General features: G+C 49.1%; 1 protein-coding gene across 1 annotated transcript; it reads right to left on the reverse strand.

Annotated features, from left to right (window-relative positions):
- Window positions 1-336: 336 nt before the first annotated feature.
- Window positions 337-14,763, reverse strand: LOC135534356 (scavenger receptor cysteine-rich type 1 protein M130-like; the record flags this gene model as incomplete). Its single annotated transcript, XM_064961379.1, has 5 exons — window positions 14,697-14,763; window positions 1,841-1,870; window positions 1,304-1,609; window positions 572-877; window positions 337-446 (listed from the first exon to the last, which is right to left on the reverse strand). Coding segments are annotated over exons 1-5 (780 nt in total), but the record flags the coding sequence as incomplete, so codon positions are not given.
- Window positions 14,764-15,065: the final 302 nt, after the last annotated feature.

A 15,065-nucleotide genomic window follows, 5' to 3' on the forward strand; every position in this document is an offset into this window, starting at 1 on the left:
TGAAAGTCACTGAGATCTTCAGAAAGGACATTTACTATCAATGTTTGTCTATGGAGATTGCATGGCTGTGTGCTCAATTTTATAAACCTGTCAGCAACAGGTGTGGCTGAAATAGCTGAATCCACTTTTAGTCCACATACTTTTGGCCATATAGTGTATCTTGTTATTACCTGAGCAGATCACTGTGAGTCCAGGACGGAGATCATATGTTCTTCTACACTCCCTCAGTGAAGACTCAGACCCAGAACAGTAAACTCCAAACCCTCTAGTGGTGTTTCCAGGTAGTCCTGAAACATTGGAGCCACAACCCAGCTGTCTACACACTACTGCAGCTACATCCCTCTGGTTCCAGCCAGCTCCCACAGTCCTCCACTCTCCCTGGTCGTACCACTCCACTCCACCAGCACAGCGACTGCCTCCTCCCACCAGCCTCACATCATCAGGCTCTGAGAAAAGAAAAGAGAGAGACAGTAATCTTACTATTTTCTCACTAAAGCACACCTATATTGTCTCTCATCTTCTTCACTCCAGGTGAGAAACAATGTTAACTGAGTGACAAACTGTTTCTTACCTGAGCAGGTGAGTCCAACAGCATTACCAGGTGGGCAGGTGTTGTTCTCTCTGCCTGAGGTGTCACAGTCCAGGAGAAGGGACTCATTACCTTTACACTGGAACTCTTTATCCCAGGTCTGACCCTCACCTTCTCCATAGAGCCCCCCCTGTAGAGCTGCAGGAGCCCCACAGCCAAGATCCCTACAGACTACCTCTGCATCCTGCTGGTCAAAGTCAGCTTCACACACTGAGGCCCAGGACTGATTGGACTTCACCTCCACTCTCCCAGAGCAGAGACCAGCTCCATCCACAAGACGCACAGAGTCTGGAGAAAAAGAGTTGGTTGAACATTCAATCAGTTTTGTTGATGACACTGTCGAGGACTAAACACAAATATGTTAGATAAAAGATTGTAGTTTGCTATGTTTGATACTGTAAGAGGTAGAAATGGGTTCTTAGTCACTCAGGATCGGGTTGGGAATAATGCAGGCAGGAGACAGGAATAAGTTCACTTCACTTTATAGAAAATAAACAGCTGGACATCCATCAGGCAGCTTCACTTCAGTACCATCTGAACTACAATGATCTGCCCATGAACATCTCCCATAAACCAATATGACAAACACAAATATAATGTTTAAATACATCTGACATCTCTCCCTCTATTTAAATTAAATTAAAACATAAAACATGATACATGGTAATATTGTATAATGTATAAATAAATCTCTCAATATGACCAGTCTCTTACCTGAACAGGTCACATGACGATAATATCCACCATTACAGACACCAGGTCTGAAGACACACTGTCTAATAGAAGACTCATCTCCATAGCAATTATTATATAGTCTGAATAGTCTTCTTCCATCGTCTAACCTAAGTCCTCTAGATACAGATACAGGATTCCCACAGTCCAGCTCTCTACACACAACCTTAACATCTCTCATCATGCTCCACAACCCAGAACATACACCCAACCACTCTCCTCTGTAGAAGACTTCCACTGTCCCAGAACAGGAAGTGGTCCCATTCACCAGTCTGACTGAGTATTTATCTGTAAACAGCAGAGAGGAAAACACAGTGGTGAGGACAGATGATGACAGTGATTCTGTTATTCTAACAGCAGTAATGCTTTGTGGTTGACAAGTATTAGTAGTTCCATAAAACACTACTTGTTATTGGGGTTTAGAATGGTTTGTATGGACACATGAATTTCTCCATGTGGTATAATAAAGTTTACTAATATTGAACTGCTATAATCACTGTAGATTTATACTCTACCTACCTGGTGGACTGACGCTTTGAGCCTGGAGATCTGAGGAGAAAGAGAGAGACAGAGGAGAAAGAGAGGAGTCAGAGGAAGAGAGAGACAGAGGTTAAATGAACATCAACATGACCTTTCATGATGTGATGGGGAAGACAGGCTTATCGTTGGTATGGTGCAACAACACCCATGTGGACATACACTATATATACAAAAGTATGTGGACACCCCTTCAAATTCGTGGATTCTATTTCAGCCACACCCCTTCCTGACAGATGTATAAAATCAAGCACTCAGCCATGCAATCTCCATAGACAAACATTGTCAGTAGAATTGAGTTAATTAACTCCCCCTCTCATCTCCTCTTCTCCTCTCCTCCCCTCTCCTCCCACCTCTACTCTTCTCCCCTCTCTTCTCTTCTTCTCCCCCTCTCCTCCTCTTCTCCCCTTCTCCCCCTTCTCCTCCCCTCTCCTCCGACCTCTACCACTCTCCCCTCTCCTCTAATATTCTCCCCATCAACCCCTCTCTTCTCCTCTCCTCCCCTCTCCTCTTCACCCACCCCCTCTTCTTCCCCCTTCTTCCCCCTCCCCTCTTCTCACCCCTCTGCTCTTCTCCCCCTCTCCATTTCTCCTCCCTGCTCCCACTCTCTTCTCCTCTTCTCCTCTTCTCCCCTCTCCTCTTCTCCAACTCTCCTCTTCTTCACCTCCCCTCTCCCTCTCCTCTTCTCCCCCTTCTCCCCCCTCTACTCTTCTCCCCGCTCTCCTCTTCTCCCACTTCTCCCCCTCTCTCTTCATCTTCTCCCCATCTCTCCCTCTCTTCTCCTTAACTCCCCCCTCTACTCTTCTCCTCCTCTCTTCTACTCTTCTTCCCAATTCTACTCCTCCCTCTCCTCGTCTCACCCCTCTGCTCTTCCCCCCTCTTCTCTCCTCTCTTTTCCTCTTCTCCGCCTCTCCTCTTCTTTCTCCTCCTCTTCCCCTCCCCTCCCCCTCTCCTCTTCTCCTCCCTGTTCCCCCTTTCTTCTCCTCCCTCCCTTCTCCACTTCTTCCCCTCCCCTCCCCTCCCACCTCTACTTTTCTCCCCCTCTCCTCTCCTCCTCTCCCCTCTCCTCTTCTCCCCCTCTCTTCTCCTCTTCTCCCCTCCCCTCCCCTCTCATTTTCTCCTCCTCTTCTCTCTCCTCCCCACTCACCTTATCCCCCCTCTCTTCTCCTCCCCCTCTCTTCTCCTCTTCTTCCCCTCCTCTTCTCTTCTCCAACTCTCCTCTTCTTCACCTCCCCTCTCTCTCTTCATCTTCTCCCCCTCCTCCTCTTCACCACCTCTCTTCTCCCCTTCTCCTCTTCTCCCCCTCTCTTCTAATCTTCTCCCCCCTCTCTCCATCTTCTCTCCCTCTCTTATCCTCTCTTCCCTCCTCTTCTCTCCTCCTCTTTTCTCCTCTTCTCCCCAATTCTACCCCTCCAGTCTGCTCTTCTCCCCCTCTCCATTTCTCCTCCCTACTCCCACTCTCTTCTCCTCTTCCTCCCCTCCCCTCTTCTCCTCTTTCCCCCTCTCCTCCCTCCCTTCTCCTCTTCTTCCCCTCCCCTCTTCTTCCCCTCCCCTCCCACCTCTGATCTTCTCCCCCTCTCTTCTCCTTTTCTCCCCTCTCTTCTCTTCTCCTCCCCCTCTCTTCTCCTTTTCTCCGCTCACCTCTTCTCCCCCCCTTCCTCTTCTCCCCCCTCCCCTCTCCTTCTCTCCTCCTCCCCTCTCTCCTCCCCAATCGCCTTATCTCCCCCTCTCTTCTCCTCCCCCTCTCCTCTACTTTCTCCCACCTCTCTTCTCTCCAGCTCTCCTCTTCACCTTCTCCTCTCCCCATCTCCTCTCCTCCCCTTATTCTCCTCTTCTCTTCTCCTCCAGCTCTCTTGTCTTCTCCCCCTTATCCTCTTATCCTCTCATCTTCTCACCTCTCTCATCTCTCATCTTCTCCAGCCTCTTCTCCTCTTCTGACCCTCTCTTTTCCTCTTCTCCCCCTCTCCTCTTCTCCCCCTCTCCTCTTCTCCCCCTCTCCTCTTCTCCCCCTCTCCTCTTCTCCCCCTCTCCTCTTCTCCCCCTCTCTTCTCCTCCCCTCTCCTCTTCTCCAGCCTCTTCTCCCTCCCTCTCTTCTCCACTTCTGACCCTCTCTTCTCCTCTTCTCCCCCTCTCTCCTCCTCCCCTCCCCTCCCCCTTTCCTCTTCTCCTCTCTTCGTCTCCCAGTATCTATTCTCCTCTTCACCCCCCTTTTCTCCCCCTCTCCTCTCCTCTTCTACCCCTCTCCTCTCCTGACCCTCTATTCTCTACTCATTTAAAAGTCTCTCTTCTCCAACCCCTCCCCTATTCTCCCCCTCTCCTCTCCTTTTCTCCCAGTCTCTCTTCTCCTCTTCTCCCCCTCTCGCCTTCTTCCCCTCCCTCCTCTCCTCTTCTCCCCCTCTCTCTCCTTTTCTCCCAGTCTCTCTTCTGCCCCTTCTCCCTTTCTCCTCTCCTCCCCCTCTCCTCTTCTCCTCTTCTCCCCATCTCTTCTCCTTTTCTGCCTATCATCTACTCTTCTGCCCCTATCTTCCCCCTCATCACCCCTCTCCTCTTCTCCACCTCTCTTCTCCTCTTCTCCCCCTCTCCTTCTCTTCCCGCACTCTCATCATCTCCCCCCTCTCCTCCTCTCCCCCTCGCTTCTCCTCTCTTCTCCTCTTCTCCCCCTCTGCTCTTCTCCCCCTCTCCATTTCTCCTCCCTGCTCCCACTTTCTTCTCCTCTCCTCTCCTCTTCTCCACTCTCTTCTCCTCCTCTCCCCTCTCTTCTCCTCTTCTCCCCTCTCTTCTCCTCCTCTCCCCTCTCTTCTCCTCTTCTCCCCTCTCTTCTCCTCTTCTCCCCTCTCTTCTCCTCTTCTCCCCTCTCTTCTCCTCTTCTCCCCTCTTCTCCTCTTCTCCCCTCTCTTCTCCCCTCTCTTCTCCTCCCCTCCCCATCTACTCTTGTCCCCCTCTCCTTCTCCCCTCTCTTCTCCCCTCTCTTCTCCTCCTCTCTCCCTCTCTTCTCCTCATCTCCCCTCTCCTCATCTCCACCCTTCTCTCCCTCTCTTTTGCTCTGCTTCTCCTCTCCTCTCTCCTTCTCTTCTCACCTCTTCTCTTCTCCCCTCTCCTCTCTTCCCCCCCTCTCTTCTCCTCCCCTCTCCTCTTCTCCGGCCTCTTCTCCTTCCCTCTCTTCTCCTCTTCTGACCCTCTCTTCTCCTCTTCTCCCCCTATCCTCTTCTCACCCTCTCTTCTCTCCCCTCCCCTCCCCCATTCCTCTTCTCCTCTCTTCATCTCCCAGTCTCTATTCTCCTCTTCTCCCCCTTTTCTTCTCCTTTTCTCCCCTCTCTTCTCCTCTTCTCCCCTCTCTTCTCCTTTTCTCCCCTCTCTTCTCCTCTTCTCCCCCTCTCCTCTTCTCCCCTCTCTTCTCCTCTTCTCCCCCTCTCTTCTCCTTTTCTCCCCCCTCCTCTTCTCCCCCTCTCCTCTTCTCCCACCTCTCTTCTCCTCCCCCTCTCCTCTTCTCACCTTCTCCTCTCTCCTCCTCTCCTCCCCTCTCTTCTCCCCTCTCTTCTCCTCTTCTCCCCTTCTCTTCTCCACCTCTCTTCACCTCCTCTCCCCCTTATCCTCTTCTCTTCTCCCTCTCTCGTCTTCTCCCCTCCCCTCTCTTCTCGTCTTCTCACCTCCCCTCTCCTCTCGTCTTCTCTCCTCCCCTCTTCTCCAGCCTCTTCTCCCTCCCTCTCTTCTCCTCTTCTCCCCCTCTCTTCTCCTCTTCTCCCCCTTCTCCCTGTCTCCTCTCCTCCCCTCTCCTCTTCTTCCACACCTCTCCCTCCCCTCCCACCTCTGATCTTCTCCCCCTCTCCTCTTCTCCTCCCTTCTCCCCTCTCTTCTCCTCCCTCCCTTCTCCTCTTCTTCACCTCCCCTCTTCTTCCCCTCCCCTCCCACCTCTGCTTTTCTCCCCCTCTCCTCTCCTCCTATCCCTTCTCTTCTCCACCTCTCCCCTCCTCTTCTCCCCCTCTCTTCTCCTTTTCTACTCCCCGTCGCTTCTCCTCTCCTCCCTTCCCCTCCCCTCTCCTATCCATTTCATTCTGTTCTCCAACATATGCCTGGTATTCAAGATAACACACAACATTGCAGCACCAAATTTGTTTTCATCAACCTCAGACTTAAATATCAGTTTTCCAAGAACCTCTACCAGGGGAACTGTAGAATCCTCAAACGGTCCACCACCTTCTCCCAAACTGCCTTCTCATACAAACCAATAAAGACATGGAATGGCCTCACTTCAACATGGATCTAGTCCAATCAGACATGTCTCACCTCAACATGGATCTCGTCCAATCAGACGTGTCTCACCTCAACATGGATCTAGTCCAATCAGACGTGTCTCACCTCAACATGGATCTAGTCCAATCAGACGTGTCTCACCTCACCATGGATCTAGTCCAATCAGACGTGTCTCACCTCAACATGGATCTAGTCCAATCAGACGTGTCTCACCTCAACATGGATCTAGTCCAATCAGACGTGTCTCACCTCAACATGGATCTAGTCCAATCAGACGTGTCTCACCTCAACATGGATCCAATCCAATCAGACGTGTCTCACCTCAACATGGATCTAGTCCAATCAGATGTGTTCATACTAATATTGATCTAATAGGCAACAGTGATTTTTTTTAATGACAAGGAATAAACACTAAAAAACACATTACATTAAAATAGCTGTAATAACATAGCTCTGTACACTATTCCGATTAGATGCTATTTAATGCTGTGTTTGGACAGAGGTTTCTATAGGAACACGAAGACACCTGGACCACATATTGAGATGTGCCTTTAGTGAAGTAAATCAGTTGCTACAAAAGGTGACAGTTGTAGGTGTCACGACTTCCACCGAAGTCGGTCCCTGTCCTTGTTCTGGCGGTGAAGAAGGATGGCGGTCTGCGCCCGTGCATTGACTATCGAGGTATCAACCAAATCACTGTGAGGTACTGCTACCTGCTGCCTCTCATATCCAGTGCGATAGAGTCAATGCACAGGGCTTCTTCACAAAATTGGATCTCAGGAGCGTTTACAACCTGGTGCATATCCGGGAGGGGGACGAGTGGAAGACATTTAGTACCCCCTCAGGGCACTATGAGTACCTTGTCATGCCGTACGGGTTGATGTCTTCCAGACCTTCCAGATGTTGATGTCTTCCAGATTTTCCGGGACCTGCAGGGGCAGGGTGTAGTAGTGTATATATCGACCACATTCTGATATACTCCGCTACACGTGCCAAGTGTGTGTCCCTGATGCTCAAGGTACTTGGTCGACTGTTGCAGCCTGACCTGTACGTCAAGGCTGAGAAATGTCTGTTCTTCCAACAGTCTGTCTCCTTCCTAGGGTACCGCATTTCAGCTTCAGGGATGGAGATGGAGAGTGACTGCATTTCAGCTTCAGGGGTGGAGATGGAGAGTGGCTGCATTCCAGCTTCAGGGATGGAGATGGAGAGTGACTGCATTTCAGCTTCAGGGGTGGAGATGGAGAGTGACTGCATTTCAGCTTCAGGGATGGAGATGGAGAGTGACTGCATTTCAGCTTCAGGGGTGGAGATGGAGAGTGACTGCATTTCAGCTTCAGGGGTGGAGATGGAGAGTGACCGCATTTGAGCCAGGGATGGAGATGGAGCCGACTCCCAGCTTCAGGGGTGGAGATGGAGGTGCAGCTACTACAGGTTTCAGCTTCAGGGGTGGAGATGGAAGGTACTACCGTGCGTAGGTTCCACCACAGTAAAGGAGGTGCAGGGCTTTGGTCAGGTAGCCAACTACTACCGGAGGTTTATCCAGGGCTTTGGTCAGGTAGCCAACTACTACCGGAGGTTTATCCAGGACTTTGGTCAGGTAGCCAACTACTACCGGAGGTTTATCCAGGGCTTTGGTCAGGTAGCCAACTACTACCGGAGGTTTATCCAGGGCTTTGGTCAGGTAGCCAACTACTACCGGAGGTTTATCCAGGGCTTTGGTCAGGTAGCCAACTACTACCGGAGGTTTATCCAGGGCTTTGGTCAGGTAGCCAACTACTACCGGAGGTTTATCCAGGGCTTTGGTCAGGTAGCGACTCCCATTACCTCACTGCTGAAGGGGGGACCGTTGCGACTGCAGTGGACGGCTGAGGCGGACAGGGCTTTTGGTCACCTGAGGGCTCTGTTTACCTCGGCTCCCGTGCTGGCTCATCCGGATCTGGGATAGGAGCCGTGCTCTCTCAGCGCTCGGATACGCCACTAAAGCTCCGCCCCTGTGCTTTCTTTTCGAAGAAGCTCAGCCCGGCGGAGCGAAACTATGATGTGGGGGATCGGGAGCTGTTGGCTGTTGTCAAGGCTCTGAAGGCATGGAGACTTTGGCTTGAGGGGGCTAAACGGCAGGGTAGCCTAATGGTTAGAGCATTGGACTAGTAACCGGAAGATTGCGAGTTCAAACCCCTGAGCTGACAAGGTACAAATCTGTCGTTCTGCCCCTGAACAGGCAGTTAACCCACTGTTCCCAGGCCGTCATTGAAAATAAGAATTTGTTCTTAACTGACTTGCCTGGTTAAATAAAGGTAAAATAAAAAAATAAAAATAAAAACACCCTATTCTCATCTGAACTGACCACCGCAATCTGGAGTACATCCGGGCAGCGAGGAGACTGAACCCTCGCCAGGCAAGGTGGAGACTGAACCCTCGCCAGGCAAGGTGGGCCATGTTTTTTGTACCCGTTTTGTTTTCACCGTCCTACAGACCAGGTTCCCAGAATGCTAAGGCAGACACCCTGTCCTACAGACCAGGTTCCCAGAACGATAAGGCAGACGCACTGTCCTACAGACCAGGTTCCCAGAACCATAAGGCAGACGCACTGTCCTACAGACCAGGTTCCCAAAACCATAAGGCAGACGCACTGTCCTACAGACCAGGTTCCCAGAACGCTAAGGCAGACACACTGTCCTACAGACCAGGTTCCCAGAACGCTAAGGCGGACACACTGTCCCGGATGTATTACACAGAGGAGCGGTCCATAGATCACTCCCGAAATTCCGGCCTCTTGCCTGGTGGCACCGGTAGTGTCGGAGCTGGATGCGGACATCGAGCGGCGTTACGTACAGAGCCCACTTCCCCCCACCTGCCCAGAGGGACGTTACAGCCCTTACCCATTCCACAATGTCCGTGGTCGCACCTGTCTGTGGATTTCCTCAAGGATCTTCCTCCCTCACGATCCTGGTCGTTGTGGATCAGTTCTCTAAAAAGTCCTGCCGTCTCCTTCCTTTTCCCAGTCTCCAAACGGCCCTACAGACTGAGGAGGCCCTGTTTACACACGTCTTCCGGCACTATGGGGTGCCAGAGGTTTTAGTGTCTGATCGAGGTCACCAGTTCACGTCAAGGGTCTGGAGGGCGTTTATGGAACGTCTGGGGTCTCGGTCAGCCTTACCTCTGGTTTTCACCTCCGCCACCGCAGTGAGGCCCTGGTCTGGCTCTCGACCCGAAACCTGCCCCTCCGCCTGCCCTGCCAGAAGCTGGGCCCGCGGTTTGTGGGGCCATTCAAAGTCCTGGGGAGACTGAACGAGGTTTGCTTCAGGTTACAGCTTCCCCTCGAATATCATATTAACCCCTCGTTCCATGTGTCTCTCCTCAGGCCGGTGGTGGCTGGTCCACTCCATGAGTCTGAGGTGCAGGTGGTTCCTCCACCCCCTCTGGACATCGAGGGGGCCCCGGCGTATGCTGTTTGAGCCATAATGGACTCGAGGCATCGGGCGAAAGGCCTTCAGTACCTCGTGGAGTGGGAGGGGTACGGTCCGGAAGAGAGATGCCGGGTGCCGGTGTCGGACCCTTCATTGCTGTGGGAGTTCCACCGTCTCCATCCAGATCGCCCTGCGCGTCAAGGGGGGTTACTGTTACAACTTCCACAGAAGTCGGTCCCACTCCTTGTTGGGGCAGCGTTCGGCGGTCAACGTCATTGGCCTTCTAGCCATCGCCGATCCACTTTTCATTTTCCATTTGTTTTGTCTTTGTTTTACAAGCTTGGTTCCAATTCCAAATGACATGTTCATTATTTAACCCTCTGTTTTCCCCATGGTTTTTGTGCGGGATTGTTTTATGTATGTTTGGTCTGTTACTGTGGGCTCGTTATTTACGACACGTTATTGGAATATTTGAGTAAGTTACATGTGTTACTCATCTCTACTGTCCTGACTCCTCTGCACCAGCTACCCAGACCATTACAGTAGGACTGTGAACAAAGTAGCTGAATTGTCAAAGCCTGAGGTCACCCAAAGACAAGTAATCCAGAACTTTCTCTGGTAAAGACTTACAAATCTACCACTTTCATATAAACACCTCGATACACAGCAGAACATCTACAATGAATCCATCCACCAAACATCCTGATTTGTTTTAATGAACACTTTTTACGACACTAAAATAACCTTCAACTACAGTATATATGAAGGGATTGTTGTCATTGTTATATTATATAGGCTACAGGAAGTTATATTCTTCCATTTTAAATAACAGGTTCTCCCTCCATCTACAATCATCAGGTCTGCTTGCAGATGAACAGAATGTCTTGGAAAGCCAGACCTTGTGTAAAATGTTATGCAGCTGTGATGCAGTCGGTGTGTTCGAAGCGTTAGGAAGTAGTTTGGGGCTGTAGAAATACTGATAAGCCTAGGGTATGGCTAAATGGGATATGTATAAATACAGATAAACCTAGGGTATGGCTAAATGGGGTGTGTAGAAATACAGCTAAACCTAGGGTAAGGCTAAATGGGGTGTGTGGAAATACAGATAAACCTAGGGTATGGCTAAATGGGGTGTGTAGAAATACAGATAAACCTAGGGTATGGCTAAATGGGGTGTGTAGAAATACAGATAAACCTAGGGTATGGCTAAATGGGGTGTGTAGAAATACAGATAAACCTAGGGTATGGCAGATAAACCTAGGGTATGGCTAAATGGGGTGTGTAGAAATACAGATAAACCTAGGGTATGGCTAAATGGGGTGTGTAGAAATACAGATAAACCTAGGGTATGGCTAAATGGGGTGTGTAGAAATACAGATAAACCTAGGGTAAGGCTAAATACAGCTAAACCTAGGGTATGGCTAAATGGGATGTGTAGAAATACAGATAAACCTAGGTTATGGCTAAATGGGGTGTGTAGAAATACAGATAAACCTAGGGTATGGCTAAATGGGGTGTGTAGAAATACAGCTAAACCTAGGGTAAGGCTAAATGGGAAATACAGATGGGTGTAGAAATACAGATAAACCTAGGGTATGGCTAAATGGGGTGTGTAGAAATACAGATAAACCTAGGGTATGGCTAAATGGGGTGTGTAGAAATACAGATAAACCTAGGGTATGGCTAAATGGGGTGTGTAGAAATACAGATAAACCTAGGGTATGGCTAAATGGGGTGTGTAGAAATACAGATAAACCTAGGGTATGGCTAAATGGGGTGTGTAGAAATACAGATAAACCTAGGGTATGGCTAAATGGGATGTGTAGAAATACAGATAAACCTAGGGTAAGGCTAAATGGGGTGTGTAGAAATACAGATAAACCTAGGGTATGGCTAAATGGGATGTGTAGAAATACAGATAAACCTAGGGTATGGCTAAATGGGATGTGTAGAAATACAGATAAACCTAGGGTATGGCTAAATGGGGTGTGTAGAAATACAGATAAACCTAGGGTATGGCTAAATGGGATGTGTAGAAATACAGACAAACCTAGGCTATGGCTAAATGGGGTGTGTAGAGTCCCTCCACCAGTTGAAGCTAATGATAAACTCAAAAGTTTTTGGAGAACAGCAAAAACTCAGTGTCTTCACTAATTAATAAGAGATGTAACAAGATGGAACATCGTTGTGGAAATTTCTGTTGCAAGCTCATTGGGTATTGGTATCGGCCAAAAATGACTACAACATCCACAATGCAATGCTGACTACAACATCCACAATGCAATGCTCTCTGTGTGGGCTGGCTGGCTGGCTAGAGCTAAATGTATCTCCACAAAATAATACCAAAGACAATATCAGCATGTGAAGTAGCTAACTAGCTGTTAAATCGCCTAAACAACCTGCACTATCAATTTAGGAGTCTACAATCTCACCATATTCAACCTGCAGATCGATGTGTCTCCCAGAGTGGAGTTTAAATCACAACGGCAGATATACTTTTGAGGAGATGGGAAACGTTGACGATGCTACGTCATTGGCCCACGCAGTGCATTCTGGGCGACTCTGGGACAGAGATCGCTCTCCTTCACGGAGTGAATGGAGTCTGCTGGGCGCGAGCTCAAAAACCCAGCATTGTAGGATCCTGTGTTTTACATTATAGCCATTACCATATATATGATTGAATATTATCTGCTGTGGGCTTGTGTGGATGTATGAATGTGTTATGCAACATAGCTGACTTGAAACATTGTTACAAGTATCAGGGCCATGGGACTTTCTCATGATGGAAAAATACAGAGAAGCACGAAGACAGGAACTGTTCAATGAGTTGGGAGGGGGGCACATTCAGAGCGGGGTGTTGCGAGAACAAGCGGTCTTTTGTTAGATAACAGGAGGCAGGTGCGAGATAACGGTATGAGAACCTGGATGTTCTTCACAGCAACAGTTACATCTATCAACAGAAGTGCCAAGAGGCGGGGACCCGCCTGCGCGCCTGCAATAGGCTGAGCAAGTTTAAACCACGCCCAGTCTCTACTGTGATAGGCCAACAGACGGGTTGGAACTGTCTATCACAGTATAAAGAATACCGTTTACATACATCTTGTCAGTTCTCTGTTCTGCCCTGCGTGGTATTACAGTGAGCCCGTATATATACGAAAGTTGCATTTGCCATTTATTACTTAGCTAATAAAAAATACATAGTATAAAATCGGTGACTCATTGTTATATTTATCCTGATACCAGATTCGAATTTACGCAACTCTAACAACATTAACACAAATTTAGTCAATGAGAAGTACAACATCAAATCAAATCAAATTTTATTTGTCACATGCACATGGTTAGCAGATGTTAATGCGAGTGTAGCAAAATGCTTGTGCTTTCAGTTCTGACAATGCAGTAATAACCAACAAGTAATCTACCTAACAATTCCAAAACTAATTTCTTATACACAGTGTAAGGGGATAAAGAATATATACATAAAGATATTAATGAGTGATGGTGCAGAGCAGCATAGGCAAGATACAGTAGATGGTATCGAGTACAGTATATACATATGAGATGAGTATGTAAACAAAGTGGCATAGTTAAAGTGGCTAGTGATACATGTATTACATAAGGATGCAGTAGATGATAGAGTACAGTATATACGTATACATATGAGATGAATAATGTAGGGTATGTAAACATTATATTAGGTAGCATTGTTTAAAGTGGCTAGTGATATATTTTACATCCTTTCCCATCAATTCCCATTATTAAAGTGGCTGGAGTTGAGTCAGTGTGTTGGCAGCAGCCACTCAATGTTAGTGGTTGCTGTTTAACAGTCTGATGGCCTTGAGATAGAAGCTGTTTTTCAGTGTCTTGGTCCCAGCTTTGATGCACCTGTACGCACCTCGCCTTCTGGATGATAGCGGGGTGAACAGGCAGTGGCTCGGGTGGGTGTTGTCCTTGATGATCTTTATTGCCTTCCTGTAACATCGGGTGGTGTAGATGTCCCGGAGGGCAGGTAGTTTGCCCCCGGTGATACGTTGTGCAGGCCTCACTACCCTCTGGAGAGCCTTACGGTTGTGGGCAGAGCAGTTGCCGTACCAGGCGGTGATACAGCCCGCCAGGATGCTCTCGATTGTGCATCTGTAGAAGTTTGTGAGTGCTTTTGGTGACAAGCCGAATTTCTTCAGCCTCCTGAGGTTGAAGAGGCGCTGCTGCGCCTTCTTCAAGATGCTGTCTGTGTGAGTGGACCAATTCAGTTTGTCTGTGATGTGTATGCCGAGGAACTTAAGACTTACTACCCTCTCCACTACTGTTCCATCGATGTGGATAGGGGGGTGTTCCCTCTGCTGTTTCCTGAAGTCCACAATCATCTCCTTAGTTTTGTTGACGTTGAGTGTGAGGTTATTTTCCTGACACCACACTCCGAGGGCCCTCACCTCCTCCCTGTAGGCCGTCTCGTCGTTGTTGGTAATCAAGCCTACCACTGTTGTGTCGTCCGCAAACTTGATGATTGAGTTGGAGGCGTGCGTGGCCGCGCAGTCGTGGGTGAACAGGGAGTACAGGAGAGGGCTCAGAACGCACCCTTGTGGGGCCCCAGTTTTGAGGATCAGCGGGGTGGAGAAGTTGTTGCCTACCCTCACCACCTGGGGGCAGCCTGTCAGGAAGTCCAGTACCCAGTTGCACAGGGCGGGGTCGAGACCCAGGGTCTCGAGCTTGATGACGAGCTTGGAGGGTACTATGGTGTTAAATGCCGAGCTGTAGTCGATGAACAGCATTCTCACATAGGTATTCCTCTTGTCCAGATGGGTTAGGGTAGTGTGCAGTGTGGTTGAGATTGCGTCGTCTGTGGACCTATTTGGGCGGTAAGCAAATTGGAGTGGGTCTAGGGTGTCAGGTAGGGTGGAGGTGATATGGTCCTTGACTAGTCTCTCAAAGCACTTCATGATGACGGAAGTGAGTGCTTCGAGGCGGTAGTCGTTTAGCTCAGTTACCTTAGCTTTCTTGGGAACAGGAACAATGGTGGCCCTCTTGAAGCATGTGGGAACAGCAGACTGGTATAGGGATTGATTGAATATGTCCGTAAACACACCAGCCAGCTTGTCTGCCCATGCTCTGAGGGCGCGGCTGGAGATGCCGTCTGGGCCTGCAGCCTTGCGAGGGTTAACACGTTTAAATGTTTTACTCACCTCGGCTGCAGTGAAGGAGAGACCGCATGTTTCCATTGTAGGCCGTGTCAGTGGCACTGTATTGTCCTCAAAGCGTGCAAAAGTTATTTAGTCTGCCTGGGAGCAAGACATCCTGGTCCGTGACTGGGCTGGATTTCTTCTTGTAGTCCGTGATTGACTGTAGACCCTGCCACATACCTCTTGTGTCTGAGCCGTTGAATTGAGATTCTCCTTTGTCTCTATACTGACGCTTAGCTTGTTTGATAGCCTTACGGAGGGAATAGCTGCACTGTTTGTATTCGGTCATATTACCAGTCACCTTGCCCTGATTAAAAGCAATGGTTCGCGCTTTCAGTTTCACGCGAATGCTGCCATCAATCCACGGTTTCT

The sequence above is a fragment of the Oncorhynchus masou genome, unplaced genomic scaffold, assembly GCF_036934945.1.
Source record: "Oncorhynchus masou masou isolate Uvic2021 unplaced genomic scaffold, UVic_Omas_1.1 unplaced_scaffold_3282, whole genome shotgun sequence".
Taxonomy (NCBI): Eukaryota; Metazoa; Chordata; class Actinopteri; order Salmoniformes; family Salmonidae; genus Oncorhynchus; species Oncorhynchus masou.